Source organism: Panthera pardus, unplaced genomic scaffold (assembly GCF_024362965.1).
Source record: "Panthera pardus isolate Hobbes unplaced genomic scaffold, ASM2436296v1 HiC_scaffold_26, whole genome shotgun sequence".
Classification (NCBI taxonomy): domain Eukaryota; kingdom Metazoa; phylum Chordata; class Mammalia; order Carnivora; family Felidae; genus Panthera; species Panthera pardus.
Window position 1 is genome coordinate 33,327,540 of NW_026526832.1, and position 22,260 is coordinate 33,349,799.

Below are 22,260 nucleotides of genomic sequence, written 5' to 3' on the forward strand. Positions count from 1 at the left end.
ATTGCTTTGAGTAAAAGGTTTTGAAAATATCGCAGAGACTGCACGTAAATGATTTCTGGCTCCCTTTAAGCTTGTAGAAGCCCTCATCCAAAACTTAGAAACCCGATTGAATCCTCAGATATGTAGAACCTTAATACTTTAGGCTTGAGGGTCACAGACAAGAAATGCCTTTTATCAGTGGTAGCCAGCACTCGTAGGGCTTATCATGTGCCGGGTAACATTCTGCACGTTCACATACAGCTCTTAATCCTCGCCGCTCCGTGGAGTGGCTACGGTTATGACACCATTTTGTAGACGAGGAAACTGAGGCCCAAGAAGGTGAAACGAACTTGCCGAAGACCCCAGTGATCGTGAACGTGAGGGTTTGGCTTTACACCTGGAGCACGTGCTTTTCACCTCAACCATACCGCCCCTCAGGGGAATGCGTGTTGCTCAGATGACTGGTACTACCCTGTAGGATAAGGAGAGCAGATCGTGCTGATCGAGTCGTGTCGTTGGAGAGAGGCCGCGAAAGAAATTTGCATGGAGAGCGGGCAAACTCAGAGGACCCATTCTTTACGAATGCAGGCAACTTCGGTGTCTGTGGAACAGATGGGCGTACAGCCGCAGTTAAACGTTAAGAGAAAATAGAGTCGTGGCATAAACAAACAGAGAAGTTATTAAACCTTATTTTTAAGCTGTATTTGTTTTTTAATTAGCTCTAGCAGAAGGGCAGAGGGAGGGAGGGAGAGAGAATCTCAAGCAGGCTCCGAACTCAGTGTAGAGCTTGATACAGGACTGGATCCCACAACCCTGGGATCATGACCTGAGCCAAGATCAAGAGTCCGACGCTTAAGCAACTGAGCCACCGAGGAGTCCCTTAAGGTGTATTTCATAGCACAACTAATCCAGGCAGAACTCATTTTCTGCCAGTTCTCACCAAAGTAACTCTTTAAATGTTAATGTTTAAAGAGGAAAGACTTGTAGTCAGCTTTTTAAAAATGATCCCTGAATGAAATATGGTGAAATAAGATTTTCCTGCTTCTGGGCCTTCCTAAGCATTTTCAGGGTAATTTTTATACTTGTGTCTGTCACACTCACCTCCATTCTTAACATGGGAGGGGAAAAGTCATTGTTGTTTTGCAGGGTTTTAAAAAGACTGTGTTTAGTTCATCTTGGGTGCTTGTTTAGTCTCTCTTACTGTGTTTACTTTGGGTGAGGAAGGCAGTTACAAAGCATGGTATTTCCCAAAACATGTTTCATGGAATATTGTGCCAGAATGCTGGACAGAACGCACGGTGACTAACACCGTGGGCATCGGAGGAAGGCTGACGGGTACACATCCCCCTCTTCTGCTTCATATCCGAGGGACTTGGCCAGCTTGTTTAACCCTGTTAAGCCTTGGTTTTCTCATCTATAAAATGAGAATAATGGAAAGAACATGCCCTTTCTACGTTATCATTGTGATAGCGTGCTTTGTGTTTGGAAATTATGGAAGATAATGCCCCCCGACCCCACCACCACTGCTCCTTCCTGGCACAATGAAAGTTGGCAAGTTACTGTTGATGCCAGGAGTATTTTTTAAATTAAACTGATCCGTGGAATCCAAAAATCTGAGAACCATTAGTATTAAGGATCTTTCTTTAGCAGTCTTTCATAGTTCACAAAGACTTTTTGTCACCTTTATGCTTAATATGACATTTAAAATAAGTAAGAGTGACACTGCTTAGAATGGACTAGATTTTCTCCATAGTTTTTGAAAATTAGTGGTTCCGGTATCCAGAGTAAAATCTTCTGATAATCAATCAGAAGTGAAATTTTACTATAATCCAAGAAAACCTGTTTATTTTTCATCAAGATTTCATAAGGACCTGGGGCACCTGGGTGGCTCGAGTCCGTGAAGCGTCAGACTTTGGCTCAGGTCATATTCTTACGGTTCATGAGTTCGAGCCCCACATCGGGCTCTGTGCTGACCGCTCGGAGCCTGAAGCCTGCTTCAGATTCTGTCTCTCTCTCTTTCTGTCTCTCTCTCTGCCCCTCCTCTGCTCTCACTCTGTATCTCTCTCTCAAAAAAAAAAAGAGTAAACATAAAAAAAAAATGGAAAAAAAAAAAGATTTCATAATGACCTGCCCTCTTGTGATTAACTCTTTCCAGGGCTCACACATCTAATTGGGTCACCATTTCTCCGGGCATATATGCATGGATTTTTCATGGATATAAGACTCTATCACAAGGTAAATAGAAAACTGCCCTGATTTTATGTGATTAATGAGCCATTTCTTTTCTATTTACTTGCATTTTGCAAAACATACTTGATTTGTAAGACAATCTGTCAGCATAATAGTCATGGTGTATATGAAACATGCTCTTAAATATGACTTTTATTTGTGAACTTTTTTTTCCACTTTGAAAAGGTGAAATTGATGGTAAATCCATTTGCTTATGAAGAATACAGGAAAGATAAGATCCGACAGAAGATAGAAGAAACACGTGCACAGAGAGTCCAGTTAAAGGTAGATATTGTGCTCACTGTTGAGTTTACCAGGGGAAAGTACTTAATTTTCATTTTGTGTGTTATTCCAAAACAACCTGCCATCCGTTTCTTTGTCTTCCCATTTTTAGTTTACATCTGTTTGTAATAGTTTTGGTGTATCTTACTGGTCATGAGGGTGGACACTCTTTACAGGTTGATCGTAATGGATTCTGTGGTCATGACGTTGTGGGAAAGGATGCCGGAGGGACTGATAGGGGCGGCCCTTCTAAGAAAATGTGATGGAGTTTTCGGATGAGTTTTCAGTGTTTAGGGTGTCGAGGCTTCGATAATTCCCATTTCTGACATTTGGCAGTACCCTAGGCTGTCTGCTTGGATCAGGGCCATCAGACCATGTCACATCAGGCCACCTAGTTACATTAATAGAATTCAACGTAAAGAATTGTCAGCCAGGTGTTAGAGAACTGAGGCATCTTGATACTGATATGGAATAAGGATATTGATAAGAGAGGCAGTGGCTGCAGGAAGCAGGTAGCACGGCTGGGTGGGGGGCGGGGAGCACCAGGAAGGAGGTGGGCCCTGAGGAGCTGGGCTGCTGAGGCTACCGCTGGGACCCGGGCTTCCCAGGAGGGCTGCAGCCGGGGCTGGCGTCCTGGGGGGTGGTCAGAAAACCACAAACTGGAACCCCAGGCTGTGCTGACCATCTGTTTGCTGCCAGGGGGAAGAACTTTTAACTTTCGATGTTGGCCCAGCAGCCAGCAGGCAGGGACGCTGAGGCCCTCTGCTTCCCATTCTCTCTATTGCCCCGCTCGTTTGTAGCTGAACATTGGTGATAAATGAACACACAGATGCATGCATGTGTACAAATACGTACATTTGCATAAACACACACGTATGTACACACACTCAGTACTAAAGACGCATGCATACGTACATACACATACGGGTGCATAAACACACATATTTGCACACAGTACTAAAGATGTACATACGTACATATACATGCATGTGCAAAACACGTATGTACACACACTGAGTACTAAAGACACATGCACGCGTACATTTACATACGTGTGCACAAACGCGCACACAGTACCAAAGACGTATGTATACGTACATACACATACGTGTGCACAAACACACACGTGTACACAGTACCAAAGACACATGCATACGTACATATGCATAAACACACATATGTACCCACACTCAGTACTAAAGGCTAGTCGCTGGTATTTCCTTTTTCCAGATTACTTGTTTTTTGGGAGTGTCAGATGTGTGTGTGGGGGCAAGGGGGAGGCTGGGACATGGAGCACTCTTGTCCCCTTCTTTGCATTACTTGTCCAGTTGTATTTTACAGGGGACATAAGCACTAAGTGGGAAACAATAAAGAGCTCGCAGCTTTGTCCTGAGAGCTGTCAGACTCACACCTAGAACTCCCCTTAGAAATCTGCCACTGCAGGAGCAGGAGATAGTGCATTTGGCATCATTAGTAGCGTTTTAGGGGTTCCCTGAACCCCAGCCAGAGGCCGCAGCGGCAGGCCTGCTGGCCTCCCGTTCACAGTGAGGGCCTCCCCCGGTGCGCTGACCCCCCGACACTGCTTCTCCCAGCTGGCTTCTCCATGCACAGGAGGGGGCCGTGTGAGCTCAAGCGCTCCCGGCGCTGAGGGCTCTGTCCCTTTGTGCGTGCCTGATGGCGTCCCCTGTGTCCGCATTCTTCCCTACTCTGGGGACGACGAAAGTTTAAAAATGAGAATTAGACATCACCTGTTGGTGAGATTGTACTTCTTACAGAACTGTTAACTTTTAAAGCTAAACTGTAGACATTTCATACGCTTTTTTTTTTCCTGCTGTTAGAAATTGCCGAAAGTTAACAAAGAGCTGGCACTTAAATTAATTGAGGAAGAGGAGGAAAAGCAAAAATCTACCTGGAAAAAGAAAGTTAAGGTAAGATTTTATAAGGCAGTGGAGAATTGGTAAATTGTTTCTGTTTTTTCTTAGTGGTAGCTTAAAATTATCTTTTCCCTTTATTCTTGAAAAATACACGTAGCTTCATTTCCCCCCTGCTTATAGGGTAGTATACACTCAATATGAGAAGTTTGGAAAATAGAAAAGAACGTAAAGCGTGTCACTTATGTAATTCTACCCAAAGAGGGCATCATTAAGATGTTACCGAATTTCCTTCCTGTTTTATTTCTCCTGAAATTCTAAGCTATGATGGCGAGATAATATTGTATACATATTTATCCTGGTTGTATAAAATGACACAAGTGGTTTCCCATTTTATTAAAAATTCTTTGTAAATTCTTTGGAGAGCTGCATACACTCTCCTAAGGATGTATCGTTTACTTAATCCTTTTGCTGTTAAATACCTAAATTGCTTATTGTTTTTCTTTGTTCTGACTAGGTCTTTTTATAATTCCAGAAGTAGCGAATTTTTGTTTAGACTGGGCATTGTCAGGAGGTCTGCACACTTCTGTGTAAGTGCAGCTCAACTTCCGTGACTAGTGTGAAAATGGATGAAGATTAGCCCTGAAATAAACGCTTCATGTAGCTGACATTATCGAGACAGGGGGAGGTTTTTCTAATCTTCCCAGATACCTGAAGACTTCCTCATCACCTGCTTCGAGCAGGCAGGCAGATAACTCAGCCTTGGCTCCTTACTAGAATGAGTTGTAAAGGTCACATCTCTCAGGAGCCTGCGGGACCCGACTCTGAGCAAAGGGCCTAACCTTGGGACTTTGGGCCGGTTGTGTTATGCTCTCGAGCGGTTCTTGTTTGCTTGTTTATTCTTTCTTCTCTGGGTAGTTTTTAAAGAGGTGAGTGAACATGAGATGAGCCAGCTCCTTGTGTGTTTATTTTTGTTCCAGTCTTTTCCAGGAATTGCCAGTGGACTACAGACGAAGGGTCACGTCGCTCACTAGTTTCTTGCTCGCTGGTTGGGTCCTTCTGGGTGACCCTGGGCTTCACTGGGGCATAGTTTTTTCTTCTATAACGTGCAACGATGGGACAAGAGGGGGGCCTTCTTGGAGTGCTGTGATTTCTAAATGGAGTCACACTCACTGCTTACCCTCTGCCTCCTCATCCTTGTGCGCCTTCCATCCTGGCCTATTACGTTGAAAAAAATTTTTTTTAAGTTTGTTCATTTATTTTGAGAGAGAGAGAGCGAGCGAGCATGAGTGGGGGAGGGGCAGAGAGAGAGGGAGGGAATTCCAGGCAGGCTCCACACTGTCAGCACAGAGCCCAACATGGGGCTCGAACCCACAGACCGTGAGATCATGGCCTGAGCCGAAGCCGGACACTCAGCCGACTGAGCCACCCAGGCGCCCCGCTACATTTTTTTATTATATTATTTAACTCTTGATTTTCAGAAGCCCACCTTAAGTAAATACGTAGATGATGTTTATGCTTCCATTTTCAGTATGTGAAAAATAGGCCAACATTGGAACAATTATGTAAACTTACTACATACGTTTATATGCACGTGCTGTATCTACGCACCCTCCTAACTAGCATCAGGGCGTTAAGCGTGTACGTGTATCTTAAAGCACTGGCGACGTGAGTGCTCCCCGCGCCGCTGACTCTCCTCAGGGCACTCTCCTGGGTTTCCCTGTTAGCCCAGCCTGAGCCTGACTAGGGAGCTAACTTCTCAGCTTCATAACGTCCGATGTCATTTTGTAAGCTAAATGGAAGTGATCTTTGGGTTACAGGCCCTAAAGCTTCAGGAGGAAGAGAGTGGGGCTAATGGAGGATGCAGATATATGCTTCCTATCAATGTTTTAGGCTTATGGGTCTTTATCTATGTGATACATATGTAAATATTACAGAGAGGAAGGCTAAATTGCAGTTTTGATACCTGTGCAGTGTGGCATGCTCAGTTCAGACGCCTTTTAAAAAGGCCCTTGTGATTATGAAAATGTGGGAAAAGGACCCTGTCCTTGCCCCGCCATCCCCTTTCTTTCATTGTGTTTGGGGGCAGCCAGAGAAGGTTCATGACACATAGTGATGGTCCTCACTATGCAGGGCGGGCAGGGTGGTAAAAATGACTCTGTGAACTGAAAGCAAAATGAGCATAAGAGCCAACGGGAAAAACCACGATCATGTGTGCATTTAAAATTTGTTGTGAAAACAGTAAGAGGGTCATCCTGTGAGGAACCCTCCATCAGGCTGTGTGCTGTGGGCAGGCTGTGTGCTGCTTCTGTCGCGGTGCAAAGAGGAACGGCCTTCAAAAGTCTCATCCTCTCTCCTCAGACGGCCTTGTGTCTCTAGCTGCTGGAAGTGCTGTCCTTGTAAAAGCTGTGCCACCTGATAAAATTCTGCTAGAAAGTGGTATTTGTAAAACGTGCCCCTGATTTGCTTTTCAGTGGCTTCCTGACCCATTTTGGGGCCCATTATCAGGGCTCAGTTTCCTGCCAGAAACTCTTGAGTACAGTTTTCGAGAAATCTGAGGCTGTTCTTAGACAAAGCTTATACGATCTGCTGTTTACGTTGTCATCGAATTAAAATGAAGACCTTCAAAAGCATTCATGAGCCGAGGAGAGAACCCTTCATAACGGGCAGAATACTTAAAAGGTCTGTTGTATCTGTCAGCAGCTCTCCAAACCCTCAGGCGCTCGCACAGCTCTGGGAGCTCCTGATTGGAAAGTCAGTATGGTTTCGTTCTGCCTTGGCCCCAACTGGAATTTCTTGGAGGCGGACAGTGAAATATGTTCCCAGATATTGCCGCCCCTCGTAACATAACTAAAGCTTAATAAGGTGTGTACTGTTCAGTTGATGACGGACCTGCGGTGGGAAGGGGCCCTCCCACCGAGTGGTTAGTGTCAAGAAGCGTTATCGCCATCTTAAGCCAGACGAAGGCGCTTGGGGGCGTTAATTGTAGTTAAGTGAGAGTCGGTCCATCTATTCTCTCAACAAGTGCGAATTGACTTCCGGTGTGCACAGGCAGCTTGGAGAGGTGTGGCACCGGTGAGTAACCATTTGATCGGAAAGGGTTTGAGCCATTTTCCTTACAAGTGCCCTTTCCTGGCTGTTGGCCTCTTCTCCCAGTTGCTCGCTGTTGCCGCAGAGTCTTGTGTGGACGTCCTTCTGCTGGATTCCACGGCGGTTTAGTCCCGGGTTGTCCTGCAGCACATCTTGGCCCGGAGCCGCGGGGCGGTGTCTTTAGCCTGGGGGTTATTCCATACCATTAAGAGCAGGTCTTAAAGTCATAATTCATCTCTCTAGGGAACAGAGGCAGCCGGGCTGGATCAGATCGGCTTTAACATCCCAAATACTATTTGTAAAGTCTTTACAGTACCAGTGAAAAATTGCTCTTGGTTTTTCTTACAGTTTTACACATGTAGTTTTAGAAACTAAATATTTCTCCAGGGTTTGTTAGGAACGGTGGCTCTCCCTCTGTCCTTTTCCTCCTCCACCTCCTCCCTCATTTTCTCCCGTCCTGAGATACTTTTGCCTTTTCAGCTAATTATTTTGGTGTTAGGCTCCCTTGTGTCCTAATACTGCCCATGCTGCTCCCCCCTGACTTTTAAATGCCAGGCCAGTCATCTTACCTGTTTCGATGACCTTCCCTCCTGCTAAGTTCTATTGCAACTTGGGACGCTCAGCACCCAGCACTTGCGTCGGGACCATGCAGGTGCTCTTTCCGCCCGAGGCCGAGTCTGGAGGCAATTCATGGTTACATTTCCCGTCCAGCCTCCGTCTTCCCTGGACTGAGTGTTGACTTTTTGTTTGTTTTCTGTGTGGCGATCACTAGTTAGCCCTACTTAACTAGCGGTAAACTAGTTAACCAGCTTGCTGGCTCTCTACATCTCCTCGCAGGAGGATATTTATACGAATATCGGTTTTTACATTCATTTTTCTTTTCCTGACGGAGCGTCTTCTACATGTGTCGGCCCTGCTCCGTTCCGGACTGGTCACCTCCGAATGCTGGTGCGCTGCCGGCATCCTGGGGATACGCTCCGCTTTCTCCCCATGTTGCATACAGGACCTTTAACCTTTAGCTTTCTGAAGGAATATTCTTTCCAACCCAGACAAGCAGGCAGTCAGTGTAAGGGTATAGAGTGAAGAGATTGTTCAGACATGCATGCTGTCAGCAACAACCACACATTACATTTACGTGCTTATTTTCCTCGGGAAATTCCTTAGGATTCTCTCCTCCAAAATAAGGGAGTCGGGCAAGGAACAGGAAGACTGGAGAAAGTGCCCACGGAGGGCTGAGCCTGCACCGGGGACTGCCTTCCCTCTGTTAACCCAGCCCTCAGTGCCGGCCACTGTGTGGGCCCTTTGAATCCAGAAACAGGCTCTTCGGTGCTGGCGGAATTTTGGGGGGAAAAATTTTTTTTAAGTAGTTTTTCCTCATGTGACCTCAGGTCATTTGTTTATATTTAAGAGTGAAAGATCTAAAAAGCTGAATGGAAACTCTGAGGTGGGGAGGCAGGACTCCCCACGCACTGTGTGGTGACCTGGCTGTTTACTCGGGGAACCTCCCAACAGCAATGTCTTTTGGCCTCTCTCTTGGCTGGTCAGGTTCTGCTGCCTGGAGGGTGACGCCCGGCTCCCAGCATTCTGAGAACCCTAGTCACGACGGCTTGGGGGGAAGGGTGACATTAGTGTGCAGCCCCTTCGTGCCACACGCTCCCCTGGCCCTCAGGGTCCTGCTGTCCCAGAGGACACGCCTCTTCCCCTCCAGGGAAGAAGCCTCTCCGTGGACAGGGCAGGTTTGAGGCCTGCCTTTCTTCTTTCCAGAATCTCACCGCTCCTGTTTCCTTTTTTGTCCTCCTCATCCTTAAGGGTCGTGTCTTCATTTAAAGTCCATTTTCTGTTGTTTTAATGGAGTTGGCAGAGATGAGAAGGAGATGCGTGTGTTCAGAGCATCTTTACCCAGAAGTCTGCATGATAGCCATCGCGGCATTAATTTCATAGATATCATAGCATTGAAGGAATTGACTTGTTTTAAATATGAAGCATTCCTTGTATGTTACTGTGTTGGGACAGAATATTCAGAATAAACATCCTACTCAAATCTTGGAAGCAGGGCTAGGAATAATGATGCTTCAAGGTGTTTTCACCTTTGAATGGCAGGTGGTGAGCATATGTACATGTATCTTCCTAGGGTAGATAGCTGGCCAGACACTTACAGACTACTGTAGAATATCACTCATCTTATCCTACTCCTTTTTTTTTTTTTTTTTAAGTCAGCTGTGAAAACAAACAGACTAGGAAAAATCTCCAAGGAAGATATTTTTATGACTAGGTCCGAAGAGTTGGTAGTTCATAATTGTTCATCCAGAACATAACTTGTCTTTAGGCAGTACAATTTATTTTTTAAGATTAAGAAAAAAAGTTAATGCTAGCAGCATATTCTTTTTTTTAAGCTTTTTAAACTTTATTTTTGAGAGAGAGACAGAGTGTGAGCGGGGGAGGGGCAGAGAGAGAGGGAGAGACAGAATCCGAAGCGGGCTCCAGGCTCTGAGCTGTCAGCACACAGCCCGACGTGGGGCTTGAACTCACGGACCGCGAGATCGTGACCTGAGCCGAAGTTGGACGCTCAACCGACTGAGCCACCCAGGCGCCCCACAGTATATTCTTTTTTAACATGTTTCTCTGGTACTAAATATGATTATTTAATAAATACAGTAGGATGGAAAGGAAAATATTTCTTTTAGGGTTCATTCATTCATTCATTGTGTAAATGCATAATAGGCTAACCGCTATTCATTTGAAAATATTTGGATCTTTGGCAATGTCACCTATCCTATATTTACAGGTAACTCTAAAAATGTGTACAATTTTGCCTCCTTCTCTCACTTGAGACTGCTGCGTTGTTCCCAGACATCTAATGGTGTTCATCAGAAACCAGATGACATTCTCCTTAAAAGACTAAATTTTTTTTTTTTCAGAACAGTTTTACGTTTACAGCAAAATTTAGGGGAAGTCACAGATATTTCCCATATGCCCCCCTGCTCCCACACATGCACCGCCCATCCCCCACTCCACATCCCCCACCAGAGAGGACATTTGTTACAATGGATACACCTGTGCTGACACACCAGAATCCCCCAAAGTCCACAGTTGACATTAGGCTTCACTCTTGGTGTTGTCCGTTCTGTAGGTTTGGACGAATGTATAATGACCTGTTTCTACCATTAGAATGTCATACATTAGAATGTATTTTCACTGCCCTAAAAATCCCATTCGTCCCTCTGTTCCCCGCGCCCCAACCCCTGGCAACCACAGACCTTTTCACCGTCTGCATTGTTTTACCTTTTCGGGAATGCCATATAGTTGGGATCATACATACGAAGTCTTTTCAGAGTGGCTTCTTTCACTCAGTAAAATGCACGTAAGATTTCTCCGTGTCTTCTCATGACTTGGTCGTTCATTTCTTTTTAGCACAGAATGCCGTTCAGTTGTCTGAATGCTCCATGGTTCATCCGTGCACCTACTGGAGGACATCTTGGTTTCTGGAACATAACTTCTCCTCCTTCGCTCCACCTACACCTTTTTCTGATGATCTTCAGTGATGGGTCCCCACTCCTGGTAGCCCTGACTTTCCAGTCACTTAAGCTAGACTTCACACCCTGCTTTTCACTCTCCCCCCTCCCGGCTCCTCTGTAGCTGCATCTGTCCATTCTGATGTGGAACTGTGTCTCATGGTCACCCTTCCCTCCAACCGTACTTGTTCCCGCCCTTAGATCCCACTGCTCTAAGATAGGCCCCGTCTCTTCTCTCGGTTTCCTAAAGCGGTCTGGTAGTCACAGCGTGACTGGTTTCTCCCTCAGCAGTCCCTCAGGCACCGCGCTGCCGAGGGCTCTCCGTGCAGAATTCTCCTTGTCACCCAGGGGTCCTGGAGCACACCTCTGTCACCTCTTTCCTCCTCCGCCTCCTCCCCTCCCGAGTAGTCCCCTCACCTATAGAGTAAAGGGCACGGTCTTACAGCGTTGATTTCCGTTACAGTCTGGCCTGATCAAAACATGCTTTTCCAAATTTTGTCATTATTCTTGTGTCATCAGACTGGTCACCACTCCTCAGTGGGCTGGAAATGCTTTCGGCTTTCCGTCTGCCGCATCCCCGACGAACCCTTCTCATGTGCCTCCTGTTGGAGTTACCCTTTACCTCTCGCTTTCAGAGCACTTGCAACTCTGCCTAGCATCCTTCGTAAGGAGCCTTGCGGCGTCCAGGCTTTTGTTTCTGTTACAGTGTTTCTGTTTCTCCTTAGATTACCTTGGGATCAGGAACTGGATCTTACCTGTCTTTGTTTCTTCCTTGAACCTAAATCTGTCTTGGGAATGATATTTAATCAGGGAAGACTTGTTCGGTAGATCTTAAATACGTATTCAGTGTGTCACAGAAATTTAGCTTAAGCGTTTATCAGATTTTAGGTGCCTACCAGGAACAAACAGCCAAAGTCCGTCAACGTCTCACGATTTGGCAGATTTTTGTGTAGCCACATTCTGCGTACCACGCTCAGAACCCAGCTGTTTCCCCCCGCCACGAACGGGTTAGCCCATTCAGCCCACGTTCGGGCTATTCACTTTACAGACCGTATTCAGTAGGTTGATTTATCTGGTTTCCAAACCTATAGCGGATAAAAAACTATAGGAGAGCCCTGAGTGTAGAAGATTGTCTTCTGTTTGCATGAACAGATACGTTTATGATACGTTCTAGAAAGGTTTCTGTTCAGAACCCTGAGCTCTTCAAATGAGCCTCAGTAGCAGTTTTATCGTGTCAGGTTTACTCTGCGTCCGTTGTGAACCATTCAGTGGCCTACGGAAAAAATGAGGAGGCCATCCTCTAAGAGGTGGAAGCTTCCCTTACATTTCCAAATCACTCAGAGTCAGGAAGCTTCGACCGGCAGCTCCCACCATGTTAATTCTTCTTAGTATTATTAGTATTATTCCCTTCGCAGTTTTCGACGAAGTTGGAAGCGTCACTAATTTTATTTCAGTATAGTAGCTCTGCCTAAAAAGCTGTGTTTCGAAACATGTATTTCCTTGAAGAGTGTTGTTCATGAAAAAAATGTTAATTGAGGAAAATTCTGTTCAATATATTAAGCATGAAGTTAAGCCAGAGAGGTTTATTCTTAGCTCATTATGTTGAATGACCAAGTAATACATACCGTCTGAAATGGATTAATAGAATTTGTTTGTGAGTAGGAGATAAAACCCAAGGGCAGTTAGAAAGTTCTGGAAACGAGTTCTAAAGAAGTTCCCTAATAATTAAAGTAATGCCTCATGCAGCTTATTAACTTATAATTGACAAATATCTTTAGGCCATCTTTCTGGTCAGATTTTATTCATACTAACTTTACATTCGTGCATTCTTTTTCTCATAGAGCCTTCCTAATATTCTCACTGATGATCGATTTAAAGTTATGTTTGAGAACCCTGACTTCCAGGTGGACGAAGAGAGTGAAGAATTTAGGCTTTTGAATCCACTTGTCTCAAAAATTAGTGAAAAAAGGAAGAAGAAACTAAGACTCTTGGAGCAACAAGAACTTCACGAAAAGGTAACGTACTCCTTGTCCTTGTGTTTACTCGTGTTTCATTAATAGAGTTTTCTGTGCGAGTTAGAAGAGCCTTTCAGACCCTTGCGATGTAATTTGCTTGACCTTCAGCTTAGAAGTCGATCTTTGACGAAAGGCCTTTTCTCCAATGCGCGCGATGTCACGTATCCCAGTGGGCGACTGCTGGTCACCAGAAAATAACAGGTCGGGGTTTGGCCGGGGGAAAGGAGCTGCCGCTTACTATTTTTATTTTCAGGAAGAGGAGGAAGAACCGGAAGGAAAACCAAGTGATGCAGAAAGTTCTGAGAGTTCGGATGATGAAAAAGACTGGGTCGAAGAGGTCAGGAAGCAGCGCAGACTTCTGCACCAGGAGGAAAAGGTGAAGCGGCAGGAGCAGCTCAGGGAGGACCGGCAGACGGTCCTCAAGCCCCAGTTTTACGAGATCAAAGCAGGCGAGGAATTCAGGAGCTTCAAAGATTCTGCCACAAAGCAGAAGCTGATGAAGTAAGTAACGCTGCTGTCTGTGGTGCCTCGCCGAGTTGGCCGTGTGGCCTGGGCCTTGCTTTTCCTCTCCGCCCGTGTCGCCCCAAGGGTGGCGTTTGCATCTTTGGAGTTAATGTCAGGGAAGCGCCATAAGGCTTGAGGGGAAATAACACTGTCTTTATTGAGATGACTTTTAACAGCTTTTTGGGGTGGTGTTTACATACAGTAAGACCCAGGGTCTAGCCCTCTGGGTAGTGGCCAGTATAGTGAGAACACTTGTCCACCATAAAAGTCACATTGCTTTTGTTGTCCTTGTTTTTTCCCCGTTTCCCCAGCCTGCAAATACCCATTTTATTCTCTGCCCCGCAGTTCAGTAGTCTTCTGTACGGTGGTAATTAACAGGTAACACATTCTTTCCCTCTTAAAAAAAAGTTATTTTTTTAATTAGAAGTGCAGTTATATTTATCCCTCTCTCAGCTTACCTGATTACTGAAAAAGTCACTTGGACAACTTGGCAGAAATTTTAAGCCTTTTGTGAGAGAGCTGAGAGACGAGCAAAAGTGGTATTCTAGAATAGTCAAATACATAGAGACAGAGAGTAGCATGGTGGTTACCAGGGGCCGGGGCGAGGGGGAATGGGGAGAAATCACTTTATGAGTCGGGAGCGGTGAGGAAGTTCTGGAAATGGATAGTGGTGATAGCTGCACAGCAACGTGAATGTAGTTTACCACAATAAAAAAGTCAACATGGGAAAAAAAAAGGGTATTATTTGGACAGTTTCTGTTGTAGGACATGACAACAGAATTCTGTTGTACGTATTATAGGACAGTTTCTGTTGTGTCTAAGTAAGGAACAAGCTAGGTCCTCAGTTCTAGATTGTGTACGAGCTGTAAGTTGTGTAAGTCTCTGCTCTGAGGATTCTTGGGCTGAGTATTAATGTGTAAGATGAGAGTGTGATAGATGGTCGTGATAGGTGATCTCGAAAGAAGACCCCAAAGGTGTGGGGAGTCCGCCGGGGGAGGGGAGCCACATGGCGAGGTGTGAGGCCCGGCTTAGTACCACTTCCGTACCTGTGCTTCTCCAGCTCCTGGCTTCCCGTTTGGAAAATGTGGTTTTTCAGAGGCAGGAAGTAGGGAAAGGGTGGAGAGGACATCGTTGGACAGGCTGAATTGTTTCTGGAACGGAGATCTGGCTAGTCCTGTTTATCTCACCAACTTCTAGCGAGCATCTGAGACACCGGATGTTAAGGGACTCCTGTAACGTAGAATATCCAGGAGCATCTCAAAATTCCGCTTCCGACAAACAAAAGATCTGTTGGTGAACAAAGAATCTAGTAATAGGGTTGATACCATTTGAAGATATCTTTACTGGCCTCACTTTTTTTTTTTTTTTTTTTTTTTGGTAACAACTTCCTTGAGATACAATTTACATAACATCCAGTTGACCTACTTAAAGCGTGCAGCTCACCCGTGTCTAGTACAATCACTGAGCTGTGCAGTTATCCTCACAATTCATTTGAGAACGTTTTCCTCTCCCAGATGAGACCCCCACCCCCCAGTGGCAGTCGCCGCCACCTGCCCGCAGCCCACCCCGTCCCCGGGCGACCGCTGTCTGCTTTCTGCTCTGCCATTTCCGATAACGGGGACCACGCGAGTCGTGGCATTTTGTCTGGCTTCTTTTACTTAGCGCAGCGTCTCCCGTGTTCATCCGTGCTGTAGCGTCTGCCAGCACCTCCTTCGTTTTCTCGCCAAATAATATTCCGGCGTGTGCCTAGACCGGCCCGCGTAGCCGTTCACCCGTTCACCCGGTGGCGGACGTTTGGGTCGCTCCGCCTTTCGGTTGTTGGGAATGATGCCGTCGCGAACATGTGCGTACCAGGTCTGACACGGGCGTGTGTTCATTTCTCCCGGCTGTATTCCTCGGGGTCACGTGGTAACGCGATGCTTAACCTTCCGAGAAGCTGCCACGCGGTTTCTCAAGGAAGCCGCTGCATTTCACGTCCCTGCCGGCGGCGCGTGCAGCCTGGCCCCGCGTCCCTGTTATTCTCGGGCATCTAACCTGGGGTCCGCCTCAGCAGCGGGAGGAAGGCTAGCCGTTCGTAGTGTTCCGATTCCGGGGAGGGAGTTTCTTTGTTAGACTATCTGCTGCTTTGGTCTTGCTTTGTTTACTCTATTGCTGGCTTCTGAGTCAGTACTAGACCCAAGTAAGCACTTGACGAACCTTGGCTGAAGGGGACCTTCTGTGCCTTGGCCACGTGTCGGGCATCTCGGGGAGTTACCCTCGCCAGGGCTGCTGAGAAAGAATCATTTACTCCAGCCCACCGGCCAGGGAGACCTGGGAGCGGCGGTCTCTAGCGTAAGCCTGGCAACGTGGTGATTTGGGGCCGGAGGCAGGAGTAAACCTTCTTGACATTTTTGCTCTGCCTGTGGGTTGTGGCAGGACATTAATGTGAGAAACAAACGAGGTGGAGTATTTAGTGGATAAGTAATAGCCAGGTGAATACACTACAAGTAAACATTTCTTTCTTTTTTTCTTTCTTTTTTTTTTTTTGAGTAGAGAACTATGTAAGTGACAGGACTCCATGAGCTTAAAAGGAGAGTCCCGTAGCCGAAAGTAATAACCCTTTGGTTTGAACAGCCTGCAGTTGGCTGGGCGTTTTGGCACAAACTGCTTATTGAGTTCTAGTCTTGACTGGATCATTTTGGCAGATCCCGAACTTGCAATATTTTAATGTTATTTAATGAAGCATTGAACCGTTGTCCTTGAGAACACCAAAGCGAACGCCTTCCGTTTATTCTCTCAGTTACCACAAGGCAATCAATAAAACACGGCATCAAAACTGAGTATGTTGTGTTTTCAGTGTTCTCTCGGACCTGCCCGGCTTTAAAACTGCTTCTGTGAAGGGAAAAGTGAACGATGAGTCCTAACTCGGTACTTGAGTGAGTCCCTCTCTTCGCTTGGCGTAGTGACACGGCGTCAGATAGATACGTACGTCTGTCGGCACACATTCACGTGCCTTGCGGTGTGCTGTGCGTTGTGTTTATTCATCTGTCCGTCAGCCTCTCTCCTCGCCCATTCTTCAGGCGGATGTTCGTTGAGTGCCTGCCTAGTGTGAGCAAAGTGCAGTCCAGAGCCGGGGGATGGAAACACAAGGCACAGCTCGCGTCCTGGAGCCTTCACATTCTAGCTGGTCCTCCGTGAGCCGTGAAGAGGCGTGCGGAAAGCACGGAAGACCGAAAGGGATTGAACTTTTGGAGACTTAGGAAGTCTTGATAAGAGGTCATAGCGAAACTGCTCTTCTGAGAGGCAAAAGGATGAGCCCCCAAAGCAGGGTGGGAGGGATGCTGGTCCAGGAGGAGTGGCGTGCCGGCACAAGAATGCTGTGTGGAAACGGAGAGAAGCGTGATTGGTGCGGGAGGGTGACCGGGGGGAGCAGCAGACAGGCGCCCCCCCCCCCCCCCCGGCCCAAGCACGGGAGCCCGGGAACGTCGCGACGCTAAGATTAACACCATCAAATCTGTTTCCAGCCCCTCCACCCCGTGGTGTGCGTGCTTGTACACAGTAAAAGCAGTTCGTGTTTGTTGTAGAAAATAAAAATACAAAGTCCTTCTTTCTCAGAAACTATTAATGAAGTATCTCAGTTTTAGGGAGAAAAGGCAGGGAGTAAGTGGGCCCCCAAGATCAGCTAACAGACTATACAGTATCCCAGTCACCAGTGATGAAGCCTGAACTGGGGGCAGCGAGAACCGGGCCGACTTCGAGCCACGTCACTCACAGACGGTCTAAGAATGAGAAAGGAAAACGGGCGTATGCCACGGTGTTGTTCCGTCACTAATTTAATGGCAAAGGAGAAAGGAGTAGTCGGGTGATGTTGAACCGTGTGGCGGTGTTACCACTGAGATACGGAATACGGAATGAAAACCGGGTTTCAGGCTGAAAGTACTGAGCTGGGTATCCGCACGTCAAGTGCGTGGTGCCCAGGTGTCCTCTGGGTAATGTTCAGCAGACAGAGGGAAATGGGGGGGGGGGGGGGGGGCGGCGAGACACAGGGCTGAGATCCCAGCCTTTACCGTGTGATCGAGACCGCGGTCGCGGCATGAGGAAGACCAACGTGTAGAGTGCGGGAGGGTGACGAATGGAGCCCCTTGGGAGCAACAGGGGTTTTCTCTTGAGTCCACGAGAAAAACCATCCACCTCTCTTTAGAAAAATGCAACTGCAAGCAAAATGCTGCGTGTAAATTTAGAGATGGCACTGAACACACCAATAGCCGAGGGCGAAGAATTCCGATTCGGAGGACAGGCTAAGGGGAAGGTGGGTAGTAAAAATTACCGAGTAGTTTTCAGAAACGGAGGAGGAAAAGCGGAGAGAGCCGAGCGGGGAGGGTGTGGCGCGAGTGTCAGATGGGGCCGGAGGCCGGCGAGCCGGAGGTTTAAAAGGCCGTTAGGACGATGTCTTGCTGGGACTCGTTTCTGAGGCATCAGCCCAGATGTCTGATTGCGGTTGATTGATGAGTGAATGGAGATAATAAATATTGTGAACAGTGCATATGGATGATTCTTCCAAGAAGTTTGGCAGAAAAAGGAAGGAGTCAAAGCCAATAACTCGATGGGAAAGGTTTTTTAGGCTCGAGGGACAGAATGTGTTAGTAGGCGGCGGGGGGGATTGACTGGCAAGCACACAGTGACCCAGGAGACGTAAGTAAATTGACAGAGCTGAATTCAGTGAGCAGTCAGGAGGAAGCGGCCAGGGCGCGGGTTAAGGAGACAGCCTCAGAAAGGACAGGGGGTCCCTCCTCAAAGACCCGAGGGGAGGCTGGCGGGATGGGTGGCAACAGTCAGGTTTGTAGCTAGAAAGTGGGGGCGTTCGTGCTGCCGGCCCCGGGCCGGGGTCTGGGCGCACCACGCTTTGGTGATCAGGGCGGTAGGGTCTCGGGGAGGCTCTGGAGGGGGGGTGCTGGGAGGCGCTGGAAGGGGGGACGGGGAGCCTGCAGGGGGGAGCTCCTAGAGCACAGCTTCCTCACCCCCTCCCCTCGGGGGAATACATATTCCCTGCCAGGCGGCCCTTCGGTAGGAAAGAAAGTGTTCTTTGAAGCACCCGGCCTGTGGTCTGCCTTGGAAATTCAAAGGTTTCAAAGACATTTCCTGCCTTGGAGGAATTCACCTTGTTCACCAGGTGCTTTTAGTAGCTCTTGGGAAGCCGCTTATCACACCTACGATTTTGTCCACTTTGTGGACGGACCCTCCAGCTCATTTCCCTCACTGGTCGTGGATGAGAGCGGAAGGCACGCGCTCTTCTTTCAATACAAGCATTTTTTAAATCTGATTTTGAAAGTGATTTCATTCCAAAGTTGCACTTGGTAAAAAGAATCTTACTCAAGTTGATAGGCACTCAGGTGATACATAAGCACATTTTCATTGTGATACTTAAAAAGAGTGTAGACTAAAAGGCGAATCTCCCTTTGACCCACACTCCCTCCCGGAGGTGACTGCTGTCACTCACGCGTGGTCAGTGTTAGCTTTTTCCTGGACGGGAATGGGCCCTGCTGTAATCATATGGCGGTTGGACTTCTCACTTCATGCAGCAGGAAGTCTTGAAAATGTTTCTTTGTAAGTACGCGTAGGCCCACCTAGAGCTGCGTCAGTCTTTCATAAGGCGGATGGGCCATCACATGGGTCACATTCCCGGATCCGGGATGGTTAGGTTGTTCCTTGCTTTCCTCTTCCCTTTTCCATGGTGATAAATATATACACACGTGCCGGAATTCCTTTAGAGGCTGCATGACCTGGTCATGGAACTTGCTGGATCAAAAGGGGTATGCGATAGATACGGCCATATTGCCCTCAAGAAAGGCCTTGAGCTCTTTGCGTTCTTACCAGAGTGCCTATTGCCCCGCACTTGCGACAACAGTGGACGTTAGGAATCTTTTTAAAGTTGAACGAAGCTGATGGATGAGGTATCCAGACACCCTGGTTACTTCAGTTCACATCTGCGAAGATAGGGGCCTCGAAGGAGCACCTGCAGACAGAGAGCATCAGACCGTTTTCAGCCACCCATACGGTCTCTGTGAGTATCTGTCAGAGTCATTTGTTCTAAACAGAGTACGTAACGTCTGCCATTTATCTGTAGATTCCGTTTCTCCACTGCCGCCCTGTTCCCTTTGGTGTAGACTGTGGAGGAGTGAGTCCTTTGTTTTGAGTCAACTCCTCTCAGTGCTGTACTAACTAACACATTTGTTAGTTGTACTAACAACTAACAATAGTTAGTTGTACTAATAGTTAGTTGTACTAACTAACACTTTGTGTGGACGTGCCTCCACACAAAGTGATTTTTAAAAACTCAGTTGAGGTGCATTAGTTCTGGGGCATACAATAAATATCTGATCTGATGTTTCCCCTTGTACTTTGTGCCCCCCCCCCCTTTTTTTTTAAAGATCGCCTTGCTGAGAATTCTGGTTCTTCCCCTCATCGCCCTGTCTGTCCTGTGCTGAGTAATTTCTTTCTTTCAACCTTTAAAAGCCCACATCTGTCTTCCTCACCAGTCCCCACACATTGGTGGGGGGGGGGGGGAGGCTGTTCAGCTTGTGACAGTGAACTTTTTTTTCCTGAAATTCTTAACCTTGCTTATTGGTGACACACGGTGTGGCCCTGTGCATTTTGTTCTGTTATAGTAGATGGTTTTCAGGTGTCTGTCTGCTTCTTGAATCGTCTCTGACTGAATTCATTCTCAAGGCGCTGGCTTAGCGGTGGCTGGTTAGAGCCACGTACCGTAAACCGACTTTCAAAGGGAGGGCAGGGGCGCTTGCTTTAATGTAGAAATCTGCACGCTCAGTGCCTGTGTCTGATCTTGTGCCACGGCTCATTCTAAAACTCCGCTTGTCTTTCCAAGCAGCCCAGACAGAACAAGTTTTTACAAGTGCACATTGAAAGTACATTGAGAGGAAACCAGGATTTATAGACCCTCTCATGGAGGAAATAAGGTCATTCTTAAAAGAGTAGTAATTGCCCACAATTTACTTGAAAAGTCACTTTCTGCCCAAATTAGCGTTTTCCGTGTGCCACCCTGTCTCCAAGGCTCCGGAGCTATTCAGAAGCCCCGAAAGGAAAGAACAGAAAACGGCACGAACAGGCCGAGGAATGTGCTTAGGCCAACATCACTCCCATCCACGCTGGAGTCCGTGTATGCTTCACGTCGGGATTCTTGTTAAAAAAAAAAAAAAGTAAACTAGATCTTAGCTCCGTTCCGTTTGTCATGTGGAAGCTTGTCATTTAGGAGACCCAGTGGACACGTTTCCTACACAAAACTTTACAAATCGGGTTTGGTGTGGCACACTCCTGGAAACCAGAACTTTTCAAATTGGAATCCTGGCTTTTAGACTTGAGTCCTTGTGTGGCCTGGGGCGACCAGTTAGCTCCTCACCTCCCTTCTCGCCATCTATAAAGGATACATACTTGTGTCTCAGGGATGTTGAAAGGATTAATTAGTTCGTCTGTAAAGCGCTTTGAAGATGAAAAGTACTTTAAAAGTGCTTCTTAATAACATTATTGCTTAGAAAAGAGTGCCACTTTTATGCCAACCACTTCACGTCTCAAATTATGTAAAGAAGACCTGTTTCGTACATCACTACCAGTCGTAAATTGGAGATAAATCTCTCGTGGTGTGCACATCAAACGTTTCCTTCAGAATTTCAAAGGAGCCTCACTTTATCTTACGGGGCGTTTCGGAGCAGTGTTCTGCCCAGTCATTAGTGATGAAGATCGTATTTCAGGAAAAAGAAAACCCTGCACCCGGTTCAGCCGTCTTCCAATTCAGTCAGGTCGTTCAGTATTAACTTGAAAGGGAAGTGCGGTTACTTTTTTCGAGGCGGGAATAGAAGAGAGAACCACGTTCTTTCCTTCTTTCTTCCTCTGCTCCCCGCACCCGTTTCCATCACAGGCACCTGAGGGTGTTGCTGCTTTGCCGTTTCTGCAGGCGTTAGAGCTAATATTAAAACTTACGGGAAGTTTTTGTCTTTAAGCCTAACGCGGTTTTTTCCCCTCCGAACCAAGTTAACAAAAAGGGCCGGTGTTGTGATTTTCTAATAAAACGTTACAGCAACACGCAATGAAGCATCACGTGTGCAAAATACAAATGGAACGTCTTGATCTTAAAGCCGGGGCACAGCGATGTTAATTATGCAGACGACAGAGAATTACGGGGCACAGCCAACCGTAACGGGGGCAGGAAGTACAGAAAGAGACTCTAGAAAAGTTTGGAATATATGATCGAGAAATGAAACAAAATTTACATTTGGGGTAAGGTGCTTCGGGAAGAGTAATTCAAGGAAGAGATTGGAAGGAAAAGTCACCTGGAGAAATAGCAGTGAGCGAGTGGACTGAACCGGATAGAATTTGCCCTCGTCTGTGGTCAGACCGGTTCGTGGTTCGGGTTGTTCACGCGACGGGTGGTGAGTGTAGTCCAGGGAGCTAAGAGTGAGCGAAGGAAAAATCAGAATTCGCGTGGCCCTCCTCCAAGCCTTGATCTGAAGACTCGATCCGTGTGTTCGCTCCCTCGACGAGGTGAGGGGAACGCTCTCCTACCTTGTGCGTGCTTTAAATACGACACGCTTCGGAAGCCTACGTGCCGCTGACCATTACAGGAAATTACAGGCTTCAGAAATAGTGCTCCTTGGATCTTGGCTTCAGAAATGTGATTTAGTAAGATAAGCGGCGATCATTGAAAATCTGTTTGGAACCACCACTTAAAATACTAAGTTCGTGGCCGTTTGGGCAGCTGTTGTTTTTACCGCGTATCTACTGGGTGTG

General features: G+C 46.9%; 1 protein-coding gene across 3 annotated transcripts in view; it reads left to right on the forward strand.

The window, feature by feature from the left end:
* NOL10 (nucleolar protein 10) overlaps window positions 1-22,260 on the forward strand; it is an 88,339-nt gene that overhangs the window by 61,653 nt on the left and 4,426 nt on the right. For all 3 annotated transcript variants that reach the window (XR_008418105.1, XM_019452089.2, XM_053891160.1), the window contains exons 15-19: window positions 2,135-2,214; window positions 2,395-2,493; window positions 4,329-4,418; window positions 12,805-12,978; window positions 13,232-13,479. Coding sequence is in view for 2 of the 3 variants with exons in the window: in XM_019452089.2 (XP_019307634.1) it covers window positions 2,135-2,214; window positions 2,395-2,493; window positions 4,329-4,418; window positions 12,805-12,978; window positions 13,232-13,479 (691 nt within the window). In the remaining variant the exon portion in view is untranslated. The remainder of the gene's footprint in view (window positions 1-2,134; window positions 2,215-2,394; window positions 2,494-4,328; window positions 4,419-12,804; window positions 12,979-13,231; window positions 13,480-22,260) is intronic.